Source organism: Mixophyes fleayi, chromosome 3, assembly GCF_038048845.1.
Source record: "Mixophyes fleayi isolate aMixFle1 chromosome 3, aMixFle1.hap1, whole genome shotgun sequence".
In the NCBI taxonomy this organism is placed as follows: Eukaryota; Metazoa; Chordata; class Amphibia; order Anura; family Limnodynastidae; genus Mixophyes; species Mixophyes fleayi.
The window spans coordinates 40700367-40722901 of NC_134404.1; the positions used below are offsets into that span (position 1 = coordinate 40700367).

General features: G+C 41.4%; 1 protein-coding gene across 2 annotated transcripts in view; it reads left to right on the top strand.

The window, feature by feature from the left end:
* Nucleotides 1-7843, top strand: part of NT5C1B (5'-nucleotidase, cytosolic IB) — a 28659-nt gene extending 20816 nt beyond the window's left edge. For both annotated transcript variants that reach the window (XM_075201395.1, XM_075201396.1), the window contains exons 6-7: nt 2640-2824; nt 5225-7843. In XM_075201395.1, coding sequence (XP_075057496.1) covers nt 2640-2824; nt 5225-5599 — 560 coding nt within the window. In that variant the 3' untranslated portion in view covers nt 5600-7843. The remainder of the gene's footprint in view (nt 1-2639; nt 2825-5224) is intronic.
* The last annotated feature ends 14692 nt before the right edge of the window (nt 7844-22535 follow it).

A 22535-nucleotide genomic window follows, 5' to 3' on the forward strand; every position in this document is an offset into this window, starting at 1 on the left:
TGTATCTGCTGGGATAACACCCACATATAGTGTAATGTATTTATATCCTTCTATAGAGTATTACACTGCATCTGCTGGGATAACACCACATATAGTGTAATATATTTATATCCTTTAGCGTATTACACTGTTTCTGCTAGGATAACACCACATATACTGTAATATATTTATATCCCTCTATTGAGTATTAAACTTCATCTGCTGGGATAACACCACATATAGTATAATGTATTTATATCCTTCTATAGAGTATTACACTGCATCTGCTGGAATAACACCACATATAGTGTAATGTATTTATATCCTTCTATAGAGTATTACACTGCATCTGCTGGGATAACACCACATATTGTGTAATATATATATATATATATATATATATATATATATATATATATATATCCTTCTATAGAGTATTACACTGCATCTGCTGGGATAACACCACATATAGTGTAATGTATTTATATCCTTCTATAGAGTATTACACGGCATCTGCTGGGATAACACCACATATAGTGTAATATATATATTTATATCCTTCTATAGAGTATTAAACTTCATCTGCTGGGATAACACCACATATAGTATAATGTATTTATATCCTTCTATAGAGTATTACACTGCATCTGCTGGAATAACACCACATATAGTGTAATGTATTTATATACTTCTATAGAGTATTACACTGCATCTGCTGGGATAACACCACATATTGTGTAATATATATATATATATATATATATATATATATATATATATATATATATCCTTCTATAGAGTATTACACTGCATCTGCTGGGATAACACCACATATAGTGTAATGTATTTATATCCTTCTATAGAGTATTACACGGCATCTGCTGGGATAACACCACATATAGTGTAATGTATTTATATCCCTCTATATAGTATTACACTGCATCTGCTGAGATAACACCCACATATAGTGTAATGTATTTATATCCTTCTATAGAGTATTACACTGCATCTGCTGGAATAACACCACATATAGTGTAATGTATTTATATCCTTCTATAGAGTATTACACTGCATCTGCTGGGATAACACCACATATTGTGTAATATATATATATATATATATATATATATATATATATATATATATATATATATATATATATATATCCTTCTATAGAGTATTACACTGCATCTGCTGGGATAACACCACATATAGTGTAATGTATTTATATCCTTCTATAGAGTATAACACTGCATCTGCTGGGATAACACCACATATAGTGTAATATATATATATATATATATATATATATATATATATCCATCTATAGAGTATTACACTGCATCTGCTGGGATATCACCCACTAATACAGTGATTCCCAAACTTTTTCAGTTCGTGGCACCGTTAGAGTCTCCATAATTTTTTCAAGGCACCCCTCCAAAATAATTACCGTGCTGTCCCGTTTTATAAGTAGTTGGGTTAAAATAACATAATAAGTATTTAGGTCAGGACAGAAATGCTTAGCAAGTTGTTTGCAAAAATAATATACATAAATCCAATGGAAAAGAATATTTTTATGTATTTTTTTCAATTATATTTCTGTCAGAATAATTTACAGCTAATATTAAAAGGAATAAGATCAAACAAAATAAAACAGCATATACAAAAATCTTCACACTTTGCCCCTTCACCTTTACACTGTGCCTCTTCATCTTTACACTGTGCCCCTTCACAATTAAATTGTGCCCCCTCATACTCACACTGTGCCCCTTCACCATTACACTGTGCCCCTTCACCATTACACTGTGCCCCTTCATGTTAACACTGTGCGCCCCTTCATGTTAACACTGTGCGCCCCATGTGCCCTCCATCATCCTCACTCTGTGCCCCTTTGCCCCTTTAAACTTTCACCATATACCCCTTTATATATGGACCTCTGTGCCCCTTTACATATGGACCTCTGTGCCTCTTTACATATGGACCTCTGCCCCTTTACATATGGACCTCTGTGCCTCTTTACATATGGACCTCTGCCCCTTTACATATGGACCTCTGTGCCCCAAGGAGAATCGGCTGTCCTTGTTTTGCTCTGCCCCTTTCAACCTCTGTTTATTTTCTTACCTTTTACTTGCCCTTCTTTCTTCTATTCTGTCTTCTTCCGTTGTTGCTCCTTGCTGCACTGCTCTTCACTGAAAATGTCGAGTCTGATGACGTCACATCCAACATGCAATGCAACAGAGCAGGGAGGAGGTTTTTTTTAGTTTTTTTTTTTGGCCGGCGACCAAGTGGGGGGAAGGTGGGAAGCAGAGGGGAGCCTGCCCCCTCTGTTTGGGAACCGCTGCTCTAATATATTTATATCCTTGTATAGAATATTACACTACCTCTGCTTGGATAACACTTACATGCTCTATACTCTCTTCCTGTTGATTGGTGGGGACTGTGAAAAGGCTTTGTTCTGTCTTCCTGCTGATTGGTGGGGACTGTGAAAAGGCTTTGTTCTGTCTTCCTGCTGATTGGTGGGGACTGTGAAAAGGCTTTGTACTCTCTTCCTGCTGATTGGTGGGGACTGTGAACAGGCTTTGTACTCTCTTCCTGCTGATTGGTGGGGACTGATAAAATGTGTTTTACTAAAAGACTATTCTTCACTCTGCTCATTTCAGGTATTGCAGCTGCTACCATGTTTATGGGAAAGAAAGACGTTGTTCTACCAGAAAAGGAGCTCAGAGTTGCGTTTGATGGGGATGCTGTCCTGTTTTCTGATGAGTCGGAGATCATTGTGAAACAGGGTGGCTTGGATACATTTTTTGAGCATGAGAAAACAAATGAGAACAAGCCACTGGCACAGGTACGGGATATAAATAATTAAAAAAAAATTTCCACATTAGGTACTTGTCAAATTTAAGGATATTTCAGGCCACTTCCACGACCCACACACCTCATTACAGTCCCGATTTCACTGGACAGTCCGGTATTTACAATGGACACATTTCTTTCTTGTAAATAATGCACCTTTTTTACATGTATGCAGGAAGTAAGTCACCATCTGGGCAGATATAACTATTCCTGGTAAGAGCAACTAATGTATTGCCAAAAGCACGCTCAGTATGCTCCTGCGTATCATTGAGACATCATAATGTTAGAGTCGGTCTACCAATGTGTAACAATTCACCACAGGCCCCTGGTTTGCTCGGATGGATTTCTTTCAGTTCTTTCCTGGTTCACTTCCTACCTATCTGACCGCTCCTTTAGTGTTTCTACCTCTGGCACATCCTCCCCTCCACTCCCACTATATGTTGGGGTCTCACAAGGCTCTGTTCTTTGCCCTTTACTTTTTCATTGTACACCTCTTCTCTTGGGGCACTAATTCGCTCATTTGGCCTCCAATACCACCTCTACGGTGATGACACCCAAAGTTATATCTCTTCCCCTTACCCCTCCCCTTTTGTTTTATCACATGTAACCAACTGTCTTTCTGCTATCTCCACATGGATGTCTCAACGCTACCTACTGCTCAATATGCCCAAAACAGAGCTTATTATCTTCTCTCCTGCCAGAATCACCACCTCCCCTTAAATCTCCCTCACTGTCAATAACACCACAATATCCTCACTCTCCCAAGCCTGCTGCCTTGGTGTCACACTTGATTCCACACTCTGCTTTGTTCTTCACATCCAGACTCTCTACCATTCTTGTCGACTACAGCTTAAAACATTGCCAGACTACGCCCTTTTCTTACTCAAAATGCTACCAAAACTCTTATCCATTCTCTCATCATCTCCCGTCTTGACTATTGCAACCTCCTCCTATTTGACATTCCTACATCCTTGTATCCACACTTCAATCTATCCTAAATGCTGCTGCAAAACTGATCTTTCTCACCGCACCATATTTGCTGCACCACTTTGCAAATCCCTACACTGGCTCCCTGTGTCCTCCATAAACCCATTCAAATTGCTCACCCTTACCTACAAAGCGCTCAACAACACCACCCCTGCATACATCTCAAATCTCTTATCAAAATACTCTCCCTCCCGCCCTCTTAGATCTACCTCCTCCAACCTGCACTTTGTCTTGTCTCTTTTAACCACATCTCACTCCCACCTACAAGACTTCTCCCGTGCTGCTCCCCACTTATGGAATTCCCTACCACACTCAATCAGCCGTCAAACCTTTAGATGCTCTCGGAAAAACCATTTCTTTTTTAGAGGTTGCCTTACCCCTGATATTATTATTCACACTAATGCATCCTCACAACTGTCCCATTCTCCACTCTGAGTCACATTTGCTCTTCTTTTTTCTTCCGCTTAGAATGTAAGCTCTCTAATGAGTAGGGTCCTTCTTTGTTTTCATGTCTGTATTTATTTTGTCTGCCTCGTTTGTCCTGATTTCCCTACTGTACGGCACTGCTGTACACTGTGGTACCTTACAAATCTATGATAATAATAATAATAGTGGATCATATGAGAGGGGCATTGCACTTTTCTCCCTTGGGACAGCCCACACCAAAAGTTATTTTAAGCATTGTAACAGAACAAGGATGGATTGGCACAGTCACATAGCTGTTTCCTCTGTAGAATAGTATATGTGCCAATAACTGCATTTTGCAATTAAGATTTTACTAAGGCTGTTCTAGTAATGATCATTTTCAGAACTGCTTGATGGGTATATTTTAAATCAATGTCTTTTCTCGAAATTAACAACCACTACAATGTTTTGCTTCAGGTTCCCATCTTTGTGGGTTTCATCCAAAACGGAGGGAATATTTTTCTCTGTTTTAAAAAAAGTATTCTCCCCTTCCCCCGCCTTATTAATGACAAAGAAGCATTTTACTTATGTGACCAATCGAAAATGTTCAAGCTAAGTGCTTAATCCCTTTGTTGTTGTGGCAACAGTTTGCTTCCATGTAGTACAGGTGTTTATAATGTAACTATTATCACAGGACTCTTTTGTTATTCTTCAATTTCAAAACACTGGAGCAGAATTAATGTGATCTTAAATGCAACAGTTGCCAATGCCAAGTCTGTGCCAAGTGGCAGGCGGAATTATGCAATATGAGCACAAAGCGATAAACAGGTTCTATTAACAAACATTAAACTTGTGTGTAATGTGGCTGTTTCTTATAATGTACTTGGCGTTCTCCCTTCGTAATATTGAAACAGATCACAGAATATCAATAGATGCGAATGTTACTGAAATAAAGATATCACTGTTAATGAAACGCATACATGTTTGCTGTATCCTATAGGGCCCGTTGAAATGCTTTCTTGAAGCACTGGGAAAGCTCCAGAGGAAATTCCATGCTAAAGATGCCCGTCTGAACTGCCCCATAAGGACCTACCTCGTGACTGCCAGGAGTGCTGCCAGCTCCGGGGCCCGAGCCTTAAAGACCTTGCGCGCCTGGGGTCTGGAGGTAGACGAAGCGCTGTTCCTGGCGGGGGCCCCCAAGGGCCCAATCTTAGACAAGATCCGACCTCACCTCTTCTTTGACGACCAGATGTTTCACATCGAAGGTGCCCAAGAGCTGGGTACTGTCGCAGCACATGTACCGTACGGGATCGGCCAGAAGTACAACAAATCAGCCTTAAAGGAGGAAAGCAAAACAAAACCAGAAAAGAAATAGACTATTGAGTTTCTTATTTTTTTTAAAAATAGAATAGCTTAATATAGAGGTTATGGATGAAAGCAGGTTATAGAGCCAACCCCCCCCCCCTCCCCCCCCCCCCCTTCCTAAATCAGCTATTGGCTCATGTAAAAATATCTACTGATTGTATATACTAGTGTGTGATTGTTGACTGCACAAGTGCCGGCCATTGTGTGGCTCATTCCTCACGGATGTCACTAGTTCCTGGTGAATTCCTGTATATACAGCCCACACAGACTGGCTGCCTCCACTGTACGCAGGGAACTACCCATTTGGGGTATTCATAATTGTGCCTTAACGTTTTCATGTAATATTAGTGCCTTTTAGCGAATGGTCTCTGCAGAGTTGTCTAAGAGCTGGGACTGTAATGTACCCCTTGTACAGGCTACAGTGTTGGCTAACCTGTGGCACTCCAGGTGTTGTGAAACTACAAGTCCCAGCATGCTTTGCCAATATATAACAGCTTATTGCTGGAAGGGTATGTTGGGACTTGTAGTTTCACAACACCCAGAGTGTCACAGGTTAGCCAACACTGCTATAGGATATTTCCTATACAAATTAAAACAAAGCAAGAGCTCCACTTATTATCTAGGCAGATTGGTTCATTGTTTTTGCCCCAAATACGACGACAGATCTACTGTGTAGATACAATTGATCTAATGCAGATTATCTCTTGTCATAACAAAGGGTAACAACAATAAACCTGCTGGAAGAACATTTTCGACTATAAAGTAAATTGCCTGAATTCTGATGTTCCTTTGGATAAAGCACATCACATTACAACACGAGCGGAGGGTTAGGAATGACCCCCACTCCATTCAATGCACTGATAGGTGTTTCTCAGGGCAATACACGAGGTAAATTAAAGGGACCGATCACTCATGAGAAACTTGGGTTTGATAATGTAAATGAATGTGCTGGTGATTTAGGGATAAACGCACAAGTGTCCTTATGTAACGCTGGTCACGCTTTGTAATCCTGTATGGTAGACACACTGGGGGCTGTTGGTAGGATTGGGAGATGACCGCACACACAGGGCAATAGCCGCCATCTTCCAACCACACATGTCCTAAAACGATCCTGTTTAGATATGAACATTATCAGGAATCGTGGTTGTTATCGGCCCACACACACAAGGCCAGTCACCGATATCGCCTGAGACACTGCACTGTGGGGTCAGCTTATTGTACAGTGGCTGATTTATTAGCATGGAGAAAGTGTTGTAACTGAGCAACCAATCAGAAATTAGCTTTTTCTTTGCTTTTATTTTAATTCTAATCTAAAATACATTTTACATATCATGCCCTTTTACCAGTGGTCACCTATCACACGGAGCCTAGAACCGCACACAAATATGTCCCAGTACATTGGTTGGAAATCGCGGCCCTGACTTGACCAATCAAAGCTTATTGCTGATTGGTTGTTACGGGTGACTGTACGTTAGTAAATCACCACTTTATGGGGTTTTTTATTTAAAAAAAAAAAAAAAGTCTAGTCAACATCTAACTTCAAATTTTGACTTGGTGTCGTTTTAGTTAGCAAACCAATTCTCATAGTGTTATTCATCTTACTATTATTATGGGGATAGTTTAGCTTTTATTTTTTATTGTTGGTTTTTGTGTACAATTCAGGTATGCATTTATCCGTGGGCCTTTTTTAGGATTTTATGTTGCCTTTCAATGTTTCATGCTGTTTTTAAATGAAAGATGAGAATAATCTAGCCATATACATGTATATTTGTGTTACTATAAGTTCTTTATGGAAGTACAGGTCAAAGAGTATTTCCTATACTATGTGTGTTGCACTTGTGTGCTTTACATGTTGTTGATATGGTAAGTAACAGCGCATTGCGATAAAGCAGTATCACGCCATCGTCTCCGCCCTCTCCATACAGTGTGTATGTGAGTGTGAGATGTCATAGTGGATTAAGGAGGGGCATGCAACCAGAGCCATGTCTTGCCATTTGTTTGCTCAAACGGTAGCTTGGTACACAAGTTTACCAGCTGATCCTGTCAGTCATGCTAACCTCACAATGGCTAGCTTAACATCCCATAAGAAGGGGTCGCCTGCAAGGGATAATGGTAACAAGATGAAACACCAATGGATCATTTTGTAATGTTATGTACTATGTGTGTTCTTACTCTCATTTGGGTTTTTTTTCCACCTACAAATATATTCTTTATGGCTATTATAATACTAATAATAAAAAACGGTTTAAGTTCATTTTGTTCTCTAATCTGTTTCATAGTAGCTGTGGTTGAGTTGGGCACAATCACAAAACCGTTTCTGTACAAGTTATTATCAATACATCTGTGCATTCTCGACTATAATAAATATGTACTAGTTGCTATGGGTAACGCCTTCACTTTTCCTTTGTAGAAGTTCTAGAAAATCTACCCCTTCGTCTCTGCAGTGATTTTGCCAATTGATCTCTTCACTAAGATTCCATTTTCATGACACCCATTATTAGCAACAATCTACTCTGACCCTTCTGTAGAGCAAAAAGGGGACATTCCCTTCTTAAAGAACACATGGCCTTTCTGGAGATCAAAAAGGACGGGGGGGTTACCTGAAGCTGACTTGTGCTGTTTCTCTTGGCGCATGGAGTTAGGGGACCAGTTGTCAGATAGTTTGCTTTATTTTCTACTAGATCCATGACCAATTTGATTGGTTGCTATTGATTATAGTACATTTTTGTAGTTACCTATGCACCAGGCAGGTGGATAGCTGCTGCGGCAGAGTATATCCATGTTCATCTGCTCAGCCAAGCACCTCTGTTTTTATTGGCATTAATATGGAACAAAAGAAACTGCAATGATAAGCTGCAGATACTTGTAAAATCTTATTACATTTACATAAAATGTTAACCAGACTGACATTCTCACTTAAAATTTATTGGACAATCAGCTTCCAGACCCTAATCAACATTTTGGATATAACCTTAACTGGGAAAGAACAAAAAGAATTAAAAAGCCTGGAAATATATTCATGCTTAAGAAAAATAAAATCTTTAAAAAATTACGCATGAGGATTTTCAAAACAAAATCCATATTTAGACAAAGGGATTATTTTCACAATTTATTGATGCAGCTGGAGTCTTGCAGGAAAAAAGAATCCTATGGTTCATTGAATATAAATGTCTATTGCTGCTGAAAATATAATTAGTATAAACTTTTTTAAAGGTGTTTTCTATGGCCCTGATTAAATAAATTGCGGTGATGCATGATTTTATACTCTGGGCAAATTCAATTGGCCGCGTTACTGTAAAAAGTAACGTGATCTGTGCACTAGTACCATTATTACAGTAATAGTGCGCTTAAATACCGTTATTACGGTAATTTCAACACCAGCTTTTTGCTTGCAGCTCCCTAATCAGCGAGCAGAAAGCCGGGTTGAATTTACTGTAAAAACGGTAATAGAGTTATCACGGCGCTAATCTGGGGAGAATTGAATTTCCCTCTATATGTTGGTTAATGTAGTGTGGCAATTGGGACACTTTGCCACCGTCTAATAGAGGAAAGAGTGATGGTTTCCCTGTGAAACCACAGCCTAAAGGTGCAGAGAGAGTTAAATCTGCACACAGACTCAGCAGGAGACCAGGTGGAGCACCTGGTCTAATCAATTAAGGAGTCAGCCAGAGCAATGCCTGACAGGAAGCTAAAAAAGCTGGGTTTGATCTGTGTGGGGGATACTGGTGCCAACAAGTGGCCAGTGACTAGTTTGGGACCTAACTATTATAGCCAGAGTTGAGGGCTATTGGATTATGTTTATTGCTGTGAAAGTTTTGTTTTGTTTCCTGAAGACACTGCCAAGACTGTCTATTCATCCTAACAAGTAAAATAAACGTCAAAGTGCTTCAGAAAAACCTGTGTGAGAAGCCCTCTGTTTGTATGCTTTTCACAAGTGGTGTCATCGTGGGATGTGCAAAAGACAGCTAGATCATTGCTGTCCCCCAAGCCAACAAATCCAGGGTGGTGAGTTATGCAAAACCTCCTGACTACAATGTTGTTATCTGCATGCAAAAGCTGTTACAATCTATGGACACAAAAGCAAATCCATAAAGTATTTTTTTTTGTTGCTTGCAAGTACTGCAAAAACCTGCTTATTTCAAATGTTTGCTTGCAAATGTGTAAAGCTGTTGACTACAATTTTTTTGCTGCTAATGTGAGGAACTTATAGGTGACACAAACCTTAATCACAAAGCAAATGTGTAAAACTGTTTATTACAAAATCTTTGCTGCAAGGTGATTCAAACCTTAACCACAAAGCAGGTGTATGAAATTGATTGATGGTTGTTTGTTGTGAACTACAAGTGACATACAGCCTTTCCCACAAACAAGTCTTTAATTTGTGCTTAGGGAAGCAAGGTTTAATTTTCCTTCACACCAAAATAGCAATATGGAGGAACTCTTGGGGGCTCTGGGGAATGTGACCACTAGGCAGCAGGGGGATTGCTAGCTGTAACTGCTACATAACAAGCACAGCAGGCCCAAATGCTACATTTTGCAAAGGCCCAGATAGAGAATACCAACAAGCTCTTGCGTAAAGAGCTAGCACAAGTAAGATAGGTGCATGATGTGTCTGTCTTGCAGAAAATGACCACCTCAGATGATGTGGAGACATATCTCTTAACCTTTGAGAAAGTCGCCACAAGACTAAAATGGTCGCCAGGAACCTGTGCAGAGAAGCTGATGCCATATTTGACCGGTGAAGCTCAGCATGTTTATGTTGATTTACCTGATGAGCAGGCTGCTCTCTATCGAGAAGTAAAAGCTGAAATCTTGGCCCGGATAGCTGTGACTGGAGCGGGGAGAGCTCAGCGCTACCATGACTGGCGTTATCTCCCAGGAAAATCGGTTCGCTCACAAATGGCTGATCTCTCTAAAGTGATAAAGGATTGGTTGCAGCCAAATACCAATACACCTGGCCACATGGTGGAGATACTGGCAATTGACCATTGTGTCCGTGGGCAGGAAAGGAGCTTACAGAGATGGATGTTACAAGCGGATCCACAGTCTTATGAGGAACTTGCTATGGCGATAGACCATTACTCAGCACTGCAACGCATGTCTAAGGCTCCAGAGGAGAATCCAAAGCTATTGTTCAAGTCAAAGTGGACACCACAGCTGGCACCACCATAGTCAGAGCAGTCTCGGTGGAGTGCTAGGAATGAAAGCCTGACTGAAGACCGTCCAATAGGTTGTGACAAAAGAAAGCAAATCAGGCAAGTGTAGGCAAACCTCTCAAGAAGCTTGGCGGAGATGAGATGTGGTGATAATCTGTGGAAGAACTAGTTATTTTCAGAATAGCAGTAATTGCCACATCTTATATATCAAAATCATTGGTCTATTTGTTTGTTTGTTTGTCTGGTTATGCATTCGGCCACCCCTTGTCACTCACCGGACTGTGAGTGCTACTTCTCGTGTGTTTAGGAACCGTGGCCGTCCACCATCCTGAGGGTCTGCGCATGTGCAGCCCTTTCAAGCCTTCAGTTTCTGTTGCTTTTCATTAATTGGCTGATCAGGCAACACTCCCTATTTAAAGCACCTGAGGTCAATACCTCGTTGCCTGATCTTGGAGTCTCATTCCTATGAGCCTCTGAAGGTGTTCCTGTGTTTCCTCGTGTATTCAGCTCCTGCTGATTCCTGTTAATTCTATTGTGGTTTCCAGACCACTTCAACTCTCCTGTGTTCATCGTGTCTACACCAGCTGATTCCTATCTGCTGCCTCCGTTGTTTCTACAGAGTTCCTACTCACTTCAACTCTCCTGTGTTCATCGTGTCTACACCAGCTGATTCCTATCCGCTGCCTCCGTTGTTTCTACAGAGCTCCTACTCACTTCAACTCTCCTGTGTTCATCGTGTCTACACCAGCTGATTCCTATCTGCTGCCTCCGTTGTTTCTACAGAGTTCCTACTCACTTCAACTCTCCTGTGTTCATCGTGTCTACACCAGCTGATTCCTATCCGCTGCCTCCGTTGTTTCTACAGAGCTCCTACTCACTTCAACTCTCCTGTGTTCATCGTGTCTGCACCAGCTGATTCCTATCCGCTGCCTCCGTTGTTTCTTCAGAGTTCCTGCTCACCTCAACTCCCCGGTGTTCATCGTGTCTGCAGCCAGCTGATTCCTATCCGCTGCCTCCTTTGCTTCTACAGAGTTCCAGCTCATCTCAACTCTCCTGTGTTCATCGGGTCAGCGCTCCGCTGCTACCATCTCTGTTACTGGAGTTCAGACCGCCTCAACTCTCCCGTGTTCTTCATGTTCCAGTTCCTTTTACTACTGCTTCCAGAGTATTGCCTCGTTCATGCTGGTTTACCTGCCGTGCGCTGCACCAACTTGATTACCGCTTCCACCTTCCAGTGGTCTCTCCTCCTGCCGGCCTTCAGCCGCTCAGGTATCCCTGCACATCTCTCTGACAGCCTGCTCTCCTGAACCGCGGTATGCATACTTCTCATTGACTTTGCTTGTGTATTGCATATCTAGCTGGACTGAGTTGTGTTCTCCTCCGGAGTCCTTTATCCACTGAGACTATCGCTACCATTGACTTTGTTTCCTATTTGCCTGGATTGTTATTGTGACTTTGTATACTTTAGCAGTGCTGCTCTGTTATCATTGTATTGTGATATCATCGTGGGATCAAGTCCTGTGTGCCCGTGTATACTCTGCATAGCATTCATCTCCTCGTGCTCTCCTCACATATATATTGTAGTGGTACAACTTGCTATATGCAGACCACTAATTCCTGTTCCCTGTGACACCAGTTTCCAGTATCCTCTCACATAGCAGTGGTACAACTTGCTATCTGCAGACCACTGACTTCCCTGTTATCTACCTTCACCTGGATTCCATTCCTTCACCTAGACAGCGGTACAACTTGCTTTACGCAGACCGCTGACTCTCACCACCTCCTCGCTACCTCTGGACATTCCTCCTCACTATAGCAGTGGTACAACTTGCTATCCGCAGACCACTGACTATCCTCACGTTTCCTTGTCCATCTAGTTCCTCGTGTACAGTTATATACTCATTACCAGTGCTGCTAGTCATAGACTTTTCCTGAGCATTCTCTCACCATCTGCTGTTCCTCCTGTTCCGTTGTCACCCTGCTACCAGAGTACCTATTACCACCTATATTACTCTGGTAAGCCATCATCTGGTGATTTCCTGGGCAAAGACTCCTAGTGCCCGTGACACCCCTGCACCGATTAGGATGAAACCTATACGTCCCGTTGCTGCACGTTGGGCAGAACTTTGACCCGGGGAGAATGTTCTTGGCCTTAGACTGAATGGATTTGGATGAAAACTTCACAGAGTGGTAACATTGAATTCCAAAAGACATTTTTGTGGCTTAAGCCTCCAGTCAGATCTCCCATTCATGTACGCTAAGCAGAACTTTGACCTGGGGAGTCTGTTCTGGGCCTTTCACTGGATGGATTTAGATGGAATCTTCACAGAGGCGTGGAAATTGGTCTGGAATGCCTAATGAAATGTTTATGGTCCCGGTCGGATTTCCCGTTGGTGTACGCTGGGCAGAACTTGACTCGGGGAGCCTGTTCTGCCCCTTCCACTTGATGGATTTGGATGACATCTTAGCTGCTAATTATTTTTAGAATATTGACAGTTACATCCAACTCATTGATAACTTAATAACTTGAAGATTCAATTCCGGGCAACGCCGAGTTACTACAGCTAGTGTTTGAATCAAGATGGAAAGATACCAGTGGAGAGAGATATATAACAGATATTATGTTGGCACTGTTCCACATCAGTTTCTTGAGAGGGCACAGCAGTTCCGTCTAATGGATAATGATTCCTGCTCTCCTTGGACCACCAACACAGTGAAGGGTTCCTTTTTTCATTGTTATCTGCTTAATCTTTGCTATATTGCTTTGCATATTTTGTGGCTGCTCAGATCCAGTCCACTGGCTTATCCCCTCTTAGCGGGGGAGGGCAGAGTCTGTTATTCCTTTTGCTATGTACATTTCCTAAGAGTCTATTCCTAAGGTAAGGTCTCCAGATCTCTCACTCATTGCAGCGGAGTCCAGCTCTGATTTTATTACCTGCCAGGGGCGGATCTAGAAAATTGCTATACCACGGGCGATTTCGTTTTGGGGGGGGGGGGGGGCGATTTAGGCCCCGCCCCATTTTTTACATCTAAGGCTGCCGGCGGCTGCACACTATGTGCAGGTCCACTCGGCAGTGACAGTGTGCTGCCCGGCTGCTATGATTGTGTTTTAAACACAACCAGAGCAGCCGGGCAGCACACTCACTGTCAAACGGACCTGCACATACTGTGCAGCCGTCGGCAGCAAGTCCCTGCTAGGGAGGGGGCGATTGCCCCGATCGCCCCCCCCCCCCTGGATCCGCCACTGTGCCAGGGGTTACTTTTATGGGAGTGGGGATCGTCAGTGGCAGAGAAGCCGCTGAGCTCCTGGTAGGCACATCAGTGCATCGATGGTGGCTAACTATGGGCCTGAGTCATTAAGGAAGGTAAGGCAAAAAAAGGAGTAAATGTTCTCAGACAAAACATATTACGATACAAGGGGTGCAGATTAGTTTATTATATTGCACATAAATTAAATACTGGCTGTTTGTTTTAACCTAGAACAAAAATACTCGATAACTATTATTACAGTGAAAATTAAAATTGATCTAGGATATGCCCTATTCCAATTATAAATCTGTCCTCACATTTGAAATTTACCTCTCCCTCCATTGCAACATGGTTTTGCCCAGGTGCAAAGTTACTCCTTTTTTATGCTTTACTCTCCTTAATGACTCAGACTCTATGTGTCCTTTACCACTCAACTGTCTTAGAAACACATGCAGCGGGTATTTTTACCATTTTAATATTAATTTTAACAATTTCACAGATGCTGACAAGTGCAATGCTTGTCACTTTTAGACAATGTACTAGTACATTCTATAAGCAACCAGTTTCCAAGCGTCTTCTTGAGGCAGTGCTGTGTAGTTGTACTCCTGAGTCTCTGGGACTTGTGCATTGCACATACTCAAGATGCCCTTTGATCTCCTTGTACCTCCGACAGCTACCAGCTCTCTTGTGGTGTTTGCAGAGTCCTTGAAAATTACCTTCATGGTGTTGATTAGTTACTTTTGACGTTGCTTTGTGTTGGAGAAGAGTATGCTGCATGGCTAATTTCTATGGTTTACTGTACAGTACAGTGTATGCTTTCCTAAAATAAATCTAAGAATATCAGTCTACAACACTATCACTTTACTGTGGCTGATGGTTTCTCTTTTTACTAGCTTCAAGAATCCAGTATATAATTTCCAACATGCTACCCCTACCTCACCTCCAAGCCCCCCCTCCTCCGTAACCCCTGCCTCCTTTTTGTCCTTTCTTTCCCATCCTACCTTACCTCCTCTATACCCTTTACTCTATGCCCTTTATACCCCCTTCTGCTCTATCCGTTGTCTCATCCTCTTCTTCCTCCCATCCTACCTTACCTCCTCTATACTCCCTTCTTCTCTATCCATTGTCTCATCCTCTGCTCCCTCCCATTCTACCTTACCTCCTCTATACTCCCTTCTTCTCTATCCATTGTCTCATCCTCTGCTCCCTCCCATCCTACCTTACCTCCTCTATACCCCCTTCTTCTTCTCTATCCGTTGTCTCATCCTCTTCTCCCTCCCATCCTACCTTACCTCCTCTATACCCTCTTCTTCTCTATCCGTTGTCTCATCCTCTTCTCCCTCCCATCCTACCTTACCTCCTCTATACCCTCTTCTGCTCTATCCGTTGTCTCATCCTCTTCTCCCTCCCATCCTACCTTACCTCCTCTATACTCCCTTCTTCTCTATCCATTGTCTCATCCTCTGCTCCCTCCCATTCTACCTTACCTCCTCTATACTCCCTTCTTCTCTATCCATTGTCTCATCCTCTGCTCCCCCCCATCCTACGGTACCTCCTCTATACCCCCATCTTCTCTATCCATTGTCTCATCCTCTTCTCCTTCCCATCCTACCTTACCTCCTCTATACCCTCTTCTTCCAAGGCCTACCTGCTCATTATCCCTACCACTGTCCCTCTATCACCTCTTCTTCTACCCTCCTGCAACTTGGACCATTTAGCCTCCACTTCCTCTGCTACCCACCTTAACCACTAAGTCTAATGTCACCACTGCTGCTATTTTGTCTCATTACCCCCTTCCTCTAGAATGTCACCACTTATGATCAGGACCCTTTAGCTTATGTCTCATGTGTGTCTGTCAGGTGCTATAGAATCTGTGGCACCATACAAATAAATGGTGGTGATGAGAATGTTACGTGGGGAAGGGGGATGGATTCTAAAGTTAATTTTTAACTATCAAATTCCTTTCCCATTTTACAACCCACCACTTCTAAATTTCCACTTCGACCAATATGCGTGAGAGTATTCAAAGCTCTGAGGATAACAGGGTTGGAACCAAAGCTCACTAGATAGTCAGTTCTCTAGGTTCACTGGCCCCACCGGTAAGGAGACAGGAAAGTGATAATAACTTATTTTATTATCCATGGTGCACACACTAAGCAAAATAAATTAGTGGTCTCCCATCTGCTGTTATAGTGCTTTTCAGTTTGAATTGAAGAGTTGCTGGACCTGACCCTCCTGTTTTTAACCCCTTCTACTCTTTTTTGATGTCATAGAGTAAACAGCTTTTTCACACTTAGCGTGAGCTGCCTCCCACTCCCTCTCTGGATATCACAGCAATAACAGATCTGGCATTTAATAACAGAGTGGGCCGTGGTTGTTCAATTGGCCCACTGATGACAGACCGGTTTGGCACAATATCCCTAATGTAAGGCCCAGGTCTGTCACAGAAGCTAATAGAAAAATGAAATCACATTCACTATTGCTTGGCAAGACAGTTATAAAGAATGGGCCTGGTTCATTAAGACAAAAAAAATTAACCTAAACTGCGGTTTTTTTAAATGCACGTAAATTGAGGATAGACACGTCTGTATTCATCTAAGAGCAGATCTGAAGCTACGTCTCTTGTTAAAAATGGCTCTGCTCCAACAGACAATAGACTGCAGGATATGTCTCATACATATGTAGAATATAAAGTCCCAAAAGAACACAGAAAAAAAATATATAATCTGTTAATGTCATCTGTTAATAATACAGTCAGACACGCTGCCCTTGAAAATATCTTTTATATATTATTTTTAACAGATATTATTTTCTCAGTACATATTTTCAGATCACAGTTTATTTTCAAAGTCAAACCCCTACTGATTGCAGCCTCTGGGAACAAGCAGAGGGGCAAGAAACTTTGACTGTAGCTACTAACTTTGACAGGGTACTCTTGCCTGCCAGAATTAGAGGTGTGTCATGAATGTGGCTGCTAATTGGACAGAAGCCACGGCCAATCTAAGCAGGCGTTGCAGATCTGTGAACTGAATGACTGAGGGAGGATTAGTATGTTACAATTAGAGATGGGCGGGTCCGGTTCTCCGAGAACCGAACCCACCCGAACTTTGGGTATCCGAGTACCGAGCTGAGCAGCTCGGTACTCTCCCGCCCATTCCGAATCCAAATCGAGGCCGAACGTCATTGTGACGTCGTCGGATCTCGGGACTCGGTTCTCGCGATACTTCAACTTTATAAATACACGCCTCCACAGCAATCCATCGCCATTTGACAGAGGGAGAGAGCAGGGTGTAGTCATAGGCTAATTAGAGCAGGGACAGAGAATACCATATTGTTCTTGCAATTGCTCTAACCAAAATCGCTAGTGCAGAGAGGAGGATAGAGGTTTATTATTTTTTCTTCATATTTGGCACTCCCCAGCGCTTTTGGGGTGTCCCCCATAATTGTGCATTAATATTTCTGGCTGTCAAAAGTCATATCTGTCAGCAGTATCTACTAAATAATTTGTAGCACACCTCAGTGTTTTTGGGGTGTCCTCCCTAATTGTGCATTAATATTTCTGGCTGTCAAAAGTCATATCTGTCAGCAGTATCTACTCAATAATTTTTAGCACTCCTCAGTGTTTTTGGGGTGTCCTCCCTAATTGTGCATTAATATTTCTGGCTGTCAAAAGTCATATCTGTCAGCAGTATCTACTCAATAATTTTTAGCACTCCTCAGTGTTTTTGGGGTGTCCTCCCTAATTGTGCATTAATATTTCTGGCTGTCAAAAGTCATATCTGTCAGCAGTATCTACTCAATAATTTGTAGCACTCCTCAGTGTTTTTGGGGTGTCCTCCCTAATTGTGCATTAATATTTCTGGCTGTCAAAAGTCATATCTGTCAGCAGTATCTACTCAATAATTTTTAGCACTCCTCAGTGTTTTTGGGGTGTCCTCCCTAATTGTGCATTAATATTTCTGGCTGTCAAAAGTCATATCTGTCAGCAGTATCTACTCAATAATTTTTAGCACTCCTCAGTGGTTTGCGCTCAGAATGGATTCAAAGCAGTCCACATATGATCTAAATGAGCAACCAGGTTCTGTCACCAGTCCTGATGTTAGTGTTCCCAGTACGTCATCTGGCCAAGGCGATGTCAAACAACAGAGTGTTTTCAAATTAGTGCAAAAAACAAAAACCAAAAAAAAATTTACTGTATTGAAGCGAAAAAGAAGTGTAACTGAGCAAAAGTTAAGTGACGATAAAAAAAAAATTGCAAGCATGCCATTCTACACACGCAGTGGCAAAGAGAGAATGAGGCCTTCACCTTTGGCTATTAGTGGCAGATCCCAAAAAGTTACCCAGCCTACAATTGGTGCACAACTACTGTTACGCGTCAAAGCCGAGCTGCAAGATAACAGTGAGGCATTACAGGAGAATATTTGCTCTGATTCACAAATGATAACAATCCCTGTGGAGAGTCCATCCAACAGTGGGATGTCTAATCGTGAGCATTCTGCTGATGTGTGCCTTAATAGCCCGAGTGTAGCCGGTGATACCCAAATTGAGGATGCCACTTTGGAATTAGAAGAGGATGAGGGGGAGATTTGTGTAGGCGACGAGGGCGCTAATGATGATGTTGATGATTATGATGCAGACAGATACCAAATTGCCTTTCTCAATTTCTATTTATATTCTAGATTATATAACGGCTGAATAGTTTTCTATTTTACTCCTAGTGGAGAGAGGATCTGATGCAGACAGATACCAAACTGCCTTTGTCCATTTCAATTTATATTGTACAGTATATAACGGCTGAATTTATTAGTATTTTATACAAGTGGAGGGGGGCCTAGAGAGACAGAAACCAAACTGGCTTTCTCCATGTCAATTAATATTGTACAGTCTATATCGGCTGGATTTTTTGGTATTTTATACAAGTGGAGGGGGGCCTAGAGAGACAGAGTGACCCCAAACTGTCTTTCTCCATGTCAATTAATATTGTACAGTCTATAATGGCTGAATTTTTTAGTATTTTATACAAGTGGAGGGGGGCCTAGAGAGACAGAAACCAAACTGGCTTTCTCCATGTCAATTAATATTGTACAGTCTATAATGGCTGAATTTTTTGCTATTTTATACAAGTGGAGGGGGGCCTTGAGAGACAGAAACCAAACTGGCTTTTTCCATTTCTTTACATATTTAACTATAAGTGTAGGGTGTAATATACATTCAAAGACGATGGCTGCATTGCCAATATGCATAGATGGAGAGGAAGACAATCTGTTTTGTGTGTAGAATAGGCCTACCAACGAAGAATTAAACTGTTTTTTTGGATGATTTATTACCTCAACAATTAGATTACTTGTCTCTAAAACAGTTGGAGCACTAAATTGGGTTAATTTAGGCCCAAAAACATGGATTTTCCCAAAAAATAGCAAAACAAAACCAAACAAAACCAAAACCAAAACCAAAACACGCAATGGCGGTTTTGCAAAACCAAAACCAAAACCAAAACACGACGGTAATCCAGATCCAAAACCGAATCCAAAACCAAAACACGGGGGTCAGTGACCATCTCTAGTTACAATCAAAACTTACCCTACCCCCCCCCCTACCCCCTTCTGTGACGAGGTATCAGGCAACCCCTTTACACATTTGGTATTTCTGAAGAACACTAGACACAAAGATTTAGTTTACTTTTATCTTTTTACAATAATCTAAGTTGTTTGTGAGGAACAGACGCAAGAACAAGTCGTTGTCCCAGACCTCTCTACTATTGTTACATCAGGCAATGGAATAGTTAGATACGCCATTGATCCCTTTATCATAATATGTAGATACTGGCTTATGATAAATAATATTTGGGAGTCCAGAAACCAGCTGATCTCAAATTCTTGTGGCAATTTGTGTTAAAATATATTGAATTAAGATAAATAAAGTTGAAATCATAAACAAAAAATTCATGCAAGGGGTTCACGCTACACAATAGCAATATCATACAGTTTATTGGCCTCTAATTTTTTTTATTTACTGACAGTGAACGTTTATTTTTTTTTAATTAACTAGCAGTACATTTACTGATGGTTGGCACCAGTGAGTGCATCACTCTACTCCCCTTTCTTATTCATTATTCAGCCCCTTAACTTGTTATTATTTGTATTTTTCTCCCAATATTCTGTTTGAACCTAAAGGCGATATTGTTCTGTCACTGGTGGGTTTCAAGCCGGAGAATCGCTAAGCGCACTTTCATGGACAATCGATTGCTAAATCTCTGAGCATTTTTCTGATACTGAGCATTTCCTCTCATTTTTTTTCTGGCGATTTTGAAGTTTAAAAAGCAGAGAAAAAACAACCACCAGAAATCAGTGCTGAATAACAGAGAATACACTCTCTGTGTGACAGTTAATTGTCAAATGTGATTTATTTCAACAGCGTAGCATTTTTCAGCGTAGTGTCACACTGTTTCTGCAGAGTTTAGTAAAAATCACAGATGAAAAGACTGCAAATATTTTCCCCTAGATAACCCTATGGAGTACACAGGGCAAGAAAATTAGATAAAATACTGATTTCCGTCACCTTTAAGGTGGTGTAAGTTTCAGGCCAGTTTATAGGACTAAGAACCTTGCAACATATTGGAAACAAAGGAATGCCTGTAAAAACACACCTCCACCTCTATTCATTTGGAGATCTTGTTCTGCAAAAGAAAATCTTGTTCAGCTTGCACATCTGCAAATGCAAACTTTGCTGAATAAAACCATCTGTAATCCATAAAAGATAGGGGCTAATACAATTTTTTTTACGTTTCAAACCTGTTGTAGGTCTCTTTGTGTCTGTGGTTCATAATTAAGCCATAACTCCCAACTGTCCAAATTTAGGCAAAACAACTCCTATTTGAGGGGTATCTCCTGCTTGCAGACACCTTTGTCCCAGGGATTGGAAGGTTGGTAGATATGTCCTGTTTACTACTGCTTGGCACTGGTGTGCAGGTCAATAAAAGGGTGTTTTGTGGGGAGGGGGTCAGTGGTGCACGCAGGGGGGGTTTCTGAGTCTCCAGAAACCCCCCCCCTATGCTAACTAAGTGGCCGCTATAGCTGCACTATCCTATACAGCAGCCGCGGTGCTGTCAAAGAAGCGTCCGCGGCGGTACTGTAGTGTATACAGTGTACACGCCGCGGATGCTTCTTGGACAGCGCCACGGCTGCTGTATAGGACAGCGCTGAAGAAACGGAGCAATCCTCCGTTTGCCCCTGGGGGTGAGTGCATATCTCCCAACTGTCCTGATTTAGGTGGCACAGTCCTGAGCTGTGGACTCTGTCCTACAGTCCGGGGGCTTGGGAACTATGTCTCATTCACTTCTGCTCTACAAAGAATGGGTGGTTTTAGGGGAGGTGAAGGGGACTGGGTACATTTGTCCTGCTTCCCCAAATGTAAAAGGTGAAAGGTTTTGGAAAGGGGCGGCCTAGCACTATCAAAGTCATGCCTTTGGAGGTGTGACCACGCCTCCATTGTGATCTGCCCACGACCCTTTCTAAGACTGTCCCGATTTAAAGACCTTCAATGTTGGGAAGTATGATTAAGACATTTTGGGTGTGTTTTTATTTCTGCAAGACTTCCATTTCGGTTCAGAAAGAGGTGAAATAATAGATGTCTAAGTTACAAAAACTTTGCTTGTATGAAGTGAGACATGGAACAACACTAGAACCACAGAGAAGGTGACACAAGTGGGCAGGGCATAAAAATGAACAGAATCCCTTGAGTGTAGAAGGTGCTGCTTCCCTTTGCCAAAGGCTTTTGAGAATGGGATTATCCAAGGAAGTTAATTTTAAACTATTGAGCTGTTTTTACCACTTTGAAAACAATTCCCGATCAAACAGGTATTTGTTTAGGCAGTAGTAAGTACAGTTGGCCATATATTTAGAATGAACCAGGTGAGGTTAGAACACTTCCTAAACTGCCCTTTCAGTTACAATATCCACTGATTAAAACAATTGTAACTTTTCAGCCTAAACAAAATTATAAAGAGCTAAAAGGAATTTAAAGCATTTGAAATATTATTTAATAATGCTAGCCGCCTCATAAACATGCATTAAATATATTTTGGATGATAGTTACAGTTAAACTTTTTTGGCTTTACAACTAAAAAAAGAAATATCAAGAATTAGAAGAAAGGCCAGCTAAGGCAAAACTAGGAAAATCAAATATAGATTTTTTTTTTTTTTACTATAGACTAAAAAAAAAAAGTATTCATGATCTGTGAGAAAGTATAATATTTTATGCAAACCTAATTCTTATGGAAAAGACCACAGTTATGAAGTTACAAATGTTTCTAAATTAACATACCAAATAGCAATATAGAACTTGGCATCTGAGGATCGTGAGAGTCTATTTGAGTTATTTACTCCGTACAACCATCAGGAATTTATTTATGGGCAATTCTAACATTATTTCTGTAAGATAGGGAAACAAGTACAGTACATGGAAACAGATTTTTCATGAACCACATATTACTTGTCATACTTGGATCTAAATGTGGGTTGTGTATGTGCTGTTTTAAAGTGA